Source organism: Oppia nitens, unplaced genomic scaffold (genome assembly GCF_028296485.1).
Source record: "Oppia nitens isolate AA-2021 unplaced genomic scaffold, nextdenovo-longstitch-racon4-pilon3 scaffold37_pilon_pilon_pilon, whole genome shotgun sequence".
Taxonomy (NCBI): Eukaryota; Metazoa; Arthropoda; class Arachnida; order Sarcoptiformes; family Oppiidae; genus Oppia; species Oppia nitens.
In genome coordinates, this window is record NW_026533218.1 from 175,001 (window position 1) to 180,913 (window position 5,913).

Genomic DNA, 5,913 nt, shown 5'->3' on the forward strand with positions numbered 1-5,913 from the left:
ATTGGTTTGTAGTGTTTGTCTGACCATTGGTTTGTTATATTTGTCTGTCTTATAGGCGGAAGAGATGAAAGCCTGGAAAGAGGAACAACAGATGCAATTGAAACAGTCGATGGAATTGAAACACCAGAAAGCCGAGGAAAAACGTCAGCAACAGTTGAATCGTATCGTCAGGAAAGCCCACGACGAAGAATCTAAAGTAAACGAAATATTGTTTATCAATTCATTGGAAGCTCAGAACAAAAAATACGATATAATGTCGAAAGCAAAGGACCGTCAGATGAGGCTCCGGGATCTCAGGGATGAGCGGCAGCGACGACATGAAGAGAAACAGGCGAAAGAGGTAGCGGCAGAGGAACGACGTAAACAGTTGGAAGAGGAGCGGATACAGAGGATACAGGAGTTGCAACAGCGGAGGCGTATCAAAGATCTGAAGATTGAACAACAGTTTCAGGAAAAGGAAAAAGAGCGACAAGAGTTGGCCACACAAAAGGTTTGTAATGGTTTTCATAGTAACCGTAAATGCTTTGAATGTTTACTAATTGATTGATTGATTGATTGTCAGGCATTGGACAGACAGTCTCGGCTATCGGCCATCAATGCCCTGTTTGTCCAGAAGAACGAAGAACTACAGAAAAAGATACAACAAAAACACGACGAAAGCGCCCGAAGACATGAAGAAATTATGGCACAAATCCGTCAGAAAGCGCTGGAACTATCCGTCCGGAAGTCGTCGACAGTGGGCAACGATGAGGCGCCGGTATGCGAACCGTACGATACGTGCAAAATGTGTCAGTTATGTCAAGTGTTTATCAGATCCGAAGTGTTTTTGTTCGGCCATTTAAGAGGTAAGAAACAGATTCAAGAAGACATTCAAAGATAATAATAATAAAACTGTTGTTGTTTTATAAGGTAAACGACATAACGATGCGATTGCCGAACAAAACGGCGGTAAAATGCCAACCAATGAGGAACTGGAGGCCTATAATTTGAAATATATTTCTGAGGTACCGCCCGGTGTTGTTGTTGTCCAATCGGCGTCGGCGGCCGACGGCGGCGGCGGCGGCTGTGACCATATGTCTGTACAAAATTGTGAGAACGAGCGGCTAAAAGCTGCCCGAAAACGTAGCCGAAAATTGAAACAACGATTGGCGGCCAAAGCTCAACAGTTTGAACGAAATTATGGCCAAAAATTATTTGATCCGAAATCCATTCCAAGCAATAATAAGACAAAAATTGCTAAATTATTTAAAGTATTTATTTTTGTAATTAAAAATTTTTATATTTTAAGTTTTAATTTTTAATTTTATTTGTGTAATAGGATTTGACAACATTGAGCTCAGACACACAGATTACTGGCCAATGGCCGACAAATATGACACACAGTTTGGATCGTATTGTCAACGAATTGGAGAAACTGTTTGCCAATAATACTAATAATAATAGTCCGAAATCCGTAGATTCGCAGTATTTTTATTCGCTAAACGGCATACAATTGCTGACCAAACTGTTAGGCCGTATACAAAACGGTACAAAAGATCGTCCGACATCGTTGACCGACAGGTCAAATGTTAAATTGGCGGCCATTTATGAACTGGTTTGCCGACAACATGTCGACGTCAGCGACTATGTCTTGCATTCGACTTTTATGATCGATTTGTTGGACATTACGTGCCATAGAATTAACGTAAAAAAACAAATCATTTTTTAGTATTGAATTATATGTCTATATTCTCTGTATATTCTCTCTCTCTCTCTCTGATAGCTTATGGATGTTAACCTGTTGACCACTAGCGCCGGTACCACCGCTGCCCAAATAGATCCAGTAATCGGTTCGCTGTGTCGACTATTTTCGGCCATATTTGACACACTTTACGCCCATTATTCGTCGCTACCGGAAAACACTGACGACTGTCTCGGATTTACGGCTATCATTCAGGACATGATTAGCTATATTGTTAGCGTCGGTATGATCGACAAACTGTCGCTAATGCTGTCGCAAACACGCGGACCAATTGACGACAGTCCACAAGTGGCCCGTTCTCTTCAGAATGTAATCTCACTGTTCAGTTCAATGGCCAAACTGATGGCCTTGCGCTTGACTGATGACCCGAAACTGTTCGGCTCGAAGTTGGCCGCCGATGCCGACGAAACCCAGCTGATGATGACTATGCAGATGACCCATCTGTTTGGTGTTGTCTCCATGCTGTACGGCGTTCTACTGCATTCCGGTGCACTCGTTCGCAGTTGCGGTGATCGGCCGCCGCCACCCGTATTGGCCGACCATACACTCGACGCTACCCTCGAAGTCATACGTCTACTCAATTATGTTGCACTACTCGATCTCAATATGGTTCAGGTGTGTGTATGTGTGTGTTGTATGTGTGTGTTGTATGTGTATGTGTGTGTTGTATGTGTGTGTATGTGTGTGTGTGTGTGTGTGTATGTGTGTGTATATGTATATGTATATGTATATGTATATGTGTATGTGTGTGTGTGTGTATGTATGTATGTTTGTGTATGTATGTATGTATGTTTGTGTATGTATGTATGTATGTATGTGTGTTGTATGTATGTATGTATGTGTGTGTGTGTATGTRWGTGTGTRTGTRTGTGTGTGTTTCTATTGTAGCTTATGTACCAAAATATTAATGTTTATAATTGAAATAATTTTTTTTTTTTGAATCAATCGACACCCAAACAGAGTGTCTTAGGAGGTGAGGGCCTATCACTACAGTTGCGACACATTTGCTCATACCTACTGTGGTATTGTTGTTCACATAACAAYAACAACAACAACAACAACAACAACAACAACAAAAACACTACCGATTATCAGCTATTGAATGAAGTTATACTATTGATCGGCAATTTTGTTGTATTGAATACCGAAAATCAGGTATTATTAAATTATCCGTAAATTTTCCCGAAAAAATTATTTAGTTTATAATTTCCCGCACTTATTAAACAGACACTCATCCAATCGGGTCAACGGCCAACAGTTGTCCAACAACTGTGTTGTCTGCCATTCGAGTACTTTTCCGACGACCGCTTAAGTGCAATACTGTTCCCGACATTGATATCGTGTTGTTTTCGTAACCGACCGAACCGTACGATACTCGAACAGGAGATGTCGACACTGATGTTGTCGACATTTATCGAATCGACTATTGTTGGCCTACAGTTGAAGGCCGTCGATAGCAGTCGGCCGCCGGTCGGTACTAACGGCCTRMCGAAGCGTAACAGTCAAACATTGGGTAAAATTCATTTCATTGAYTGATTTGATTGATCACTAAATCTTTATTYMCTCTCAAATCCATAGCTGAAGAACGGCTAACGTTTGCCAAAAGATTTCCGAAGAATCGCTGGAACGAAGCGAAAGATTATTTTGAAGTCAATGATGATGTGGTCGTCGCTGTCGATGACATCGACGCCACATGTATTGACCACCCGATGGCCACACAATTGACGGCAATCGCTTAACAATAACAACATTATAGCTAATAATATAGCAATAATAATACCGATGATTATTACTACAGTAGATTTATACTGGAAATTATGATTTATAATTTAAATTATTAATTTAATTATTAATTATTTTATATTATTTGTTACTTTAAATGTGATTTTTTTTAAAAAAATATTTATTATTATTATAATTATACTATTATTATGAGAAAAAATATTACCGTAATATAAGAAACTAATTTAATTTTTTTATTATTATATAATATTATAAGATAGATAGATAGATAATTATTGTATTATTTTTACATTTATAATTATTATTATTATTATTACTACTACTAACCCTCCCCCTCCTCCCCCACAGTAAACTACTTATAAAAAAAATATTAATAATAAAAAGACATTTATTATTTTATTAACACAATATTATATACAAAAAATTAAAACAAAATAAAAACTATATTTTAAAAAATACTAAATAAACTGAATTTATTTAATAAAATAAAAAATCTATTTTCTATGAACTGGTTGTCAAACTACTGGTTGTATTGAATCTACTGTTTCTCTGTATATATGTCTGTATATACTCTCTCTCTCTCTCTCTCTCTCTCTCTCTCGAGAGAGAGAGAGAGAGAGACCATCCATGCATTCAACATAACTTTTTTATCACTTAATAAACTAATTAATTACAACAATCAATATAATTGTATTAATTAGTTGTCAATTAAAAAATTACAGTTTTTAAAAATAAAATTATTAATTAGTAAATTAAAAATAATACATGTTTTAATAATTATTAAATAATAAATAAAATTTGTAAACTAATTTATGTAAAAATTTATTTTTATTTATTTCAACAACAAAAAAAACAATTATAATTAATTAATATACAATACAATATTTTGTAATAACAATATAAATTATATAAATTATTAGTTTTTTTGTTGTTAACAATTTTAACTGAAAAAAATATATATATATACTGTATATCATCAATATATCACTAATAATACTGTTAAATACAAAATAATATTTTATTATTATTATTATTATAGTCATACTTAGGAAATATGGGATTAATTATTATTTAATATTATTATTATAGCATTTTTGGTGATAAATTGTTTTTGTTTTGTTGAATATAATATATACAATACAACCATCTAATTAATTATTGTAAAAAAATTAATTACATACATATAGAAATATTTTGTTTTTGGTATATAATTTTTTTTATATATATATAGAAAAGTTCATTTATAATACTATATTATTATTATTAATATACAAATTTGTATAAAATTTAAAATATGTATATTTAAATGTGAGGGGGTTTTTTGAAATATATTAAATATTATTAATATATATAAAACTATTAATTTACAAATATAAACGTTTAAAGTTATAACTTTTTTGTTAAAAAATTAAAATTATAAGTGCACTAAAAAAAATTAAGTAACAAAACAACAATAATAATAATTATTATTAYATTTATATAATGAGAACAATAATAATAATAATAATAATAATAATGAAATGAGTATTAAATTATAAAATGTATATAAAAAAATCAATTATATACACAATTAATTAGAAAATATAAATAAATAATTAAAACTTTATATTATAATAATTAAAAAAAATAACAATTAAATTTCAATAGAGATCAATAGATTCAAGTGGTGGWTAGTGATGGTTAGTAATAGTGATACCAAATTGGGGGGTGTGATATACATAATCATCATCAATGGGTCAAAGTATCCCAAACATACAGTGTATATAACAAATATATATATAAAATACAAACATTTATATATACAGGTATAATGAGGTATATACCTGTACTATACCTATATTAACACTTATAAAATAACAGGTACTGTATGTATATRTATAGTATAGCCAATTGTTGTGATATATATTATAATATAATAATGTATTTTTTATGTTTAATATTATCYCAAAAAAAAAATTAATAAATTAAATTAAATAAATTGTTATCAAATTATAGGAGGAGTAGGAGATAGTGTCCATCAAAAAAAAAAAAAAAATACAATATTATTATCACCACTGAAACCAATCTAACCATCACTTCCAGACTYTTAGCTTACGAAACGACAGCTTTTTGGTCAAACGTTGCAACGCTTTGCTACCGACACCTGCTTTCTGGTCGCCGCCACCGCTGCCGCCGCCGGTCTCATCGTCCGACGGCATCTCGCCTTCGCTGTGCGTCTGMCGSCGATGACTGGGCGAGTCTCGAGTGGCCGCTACGGCCGCACCTATCGGCGGACTGGCCGTCGAGGGATTAGTATTATTATTATGTATCAAATACTTTTCGAGWCGACTACGGGATGAACTGCGATGAAAATGTGTCAAACGTTTTAGCGAATGACGATTGCGTTGCAATAGTTTCTGGACAGCCGTTGTACCCGACGAYGACTGTTG

The 5,913-nt window shown here is 33.5% G+C and overlaps 1 protein-coding gene across 1 annotated transcript in view; it reads left to right on the forward strand.

The window, feature by feature from the left end:
- The window catches only part of LOC128957148 (S phase cyclin A-associated protein in the endoplasmic reticulum-like), a 7,159-nt gene extending 3,567 nt beyond the window's left edge, over positions 1–3,592 (forward strand). The window contains exons 5-12 of the mRNA XM_054302867.1: positions 56–490; positions 563–845; positions 910–1,250; positions 1,319–1,684; positions 1,763–2,356; positions 2,702–2,896; positions 2,969–3,254; positions 3,320–3,592. Of these exons, the coding sequence (XP_054158842.1) occupies positions 56–490; positions 563–845; positions 910–1,250; positions 1,319–1,684; positions 1,763–2,356; positions 2,702–2,896; positions 2,969–3,254; positions 3,320–3,480 (2,661 nt within the window). The 3' untranslated portion in view covers positions 3,481–3,592. The remainder of the gene's footprint in view (positions 1–55; positions 491–562; positions 846–909; positions 1,251–1,318; positions 1,685–1,762; positions 2,357–2,701; positions 2,897–2,968; positions 3,255–3,319) is intronic.
- Positions 3,593–5,913: the final 2,321 nt, after the last annotated feature.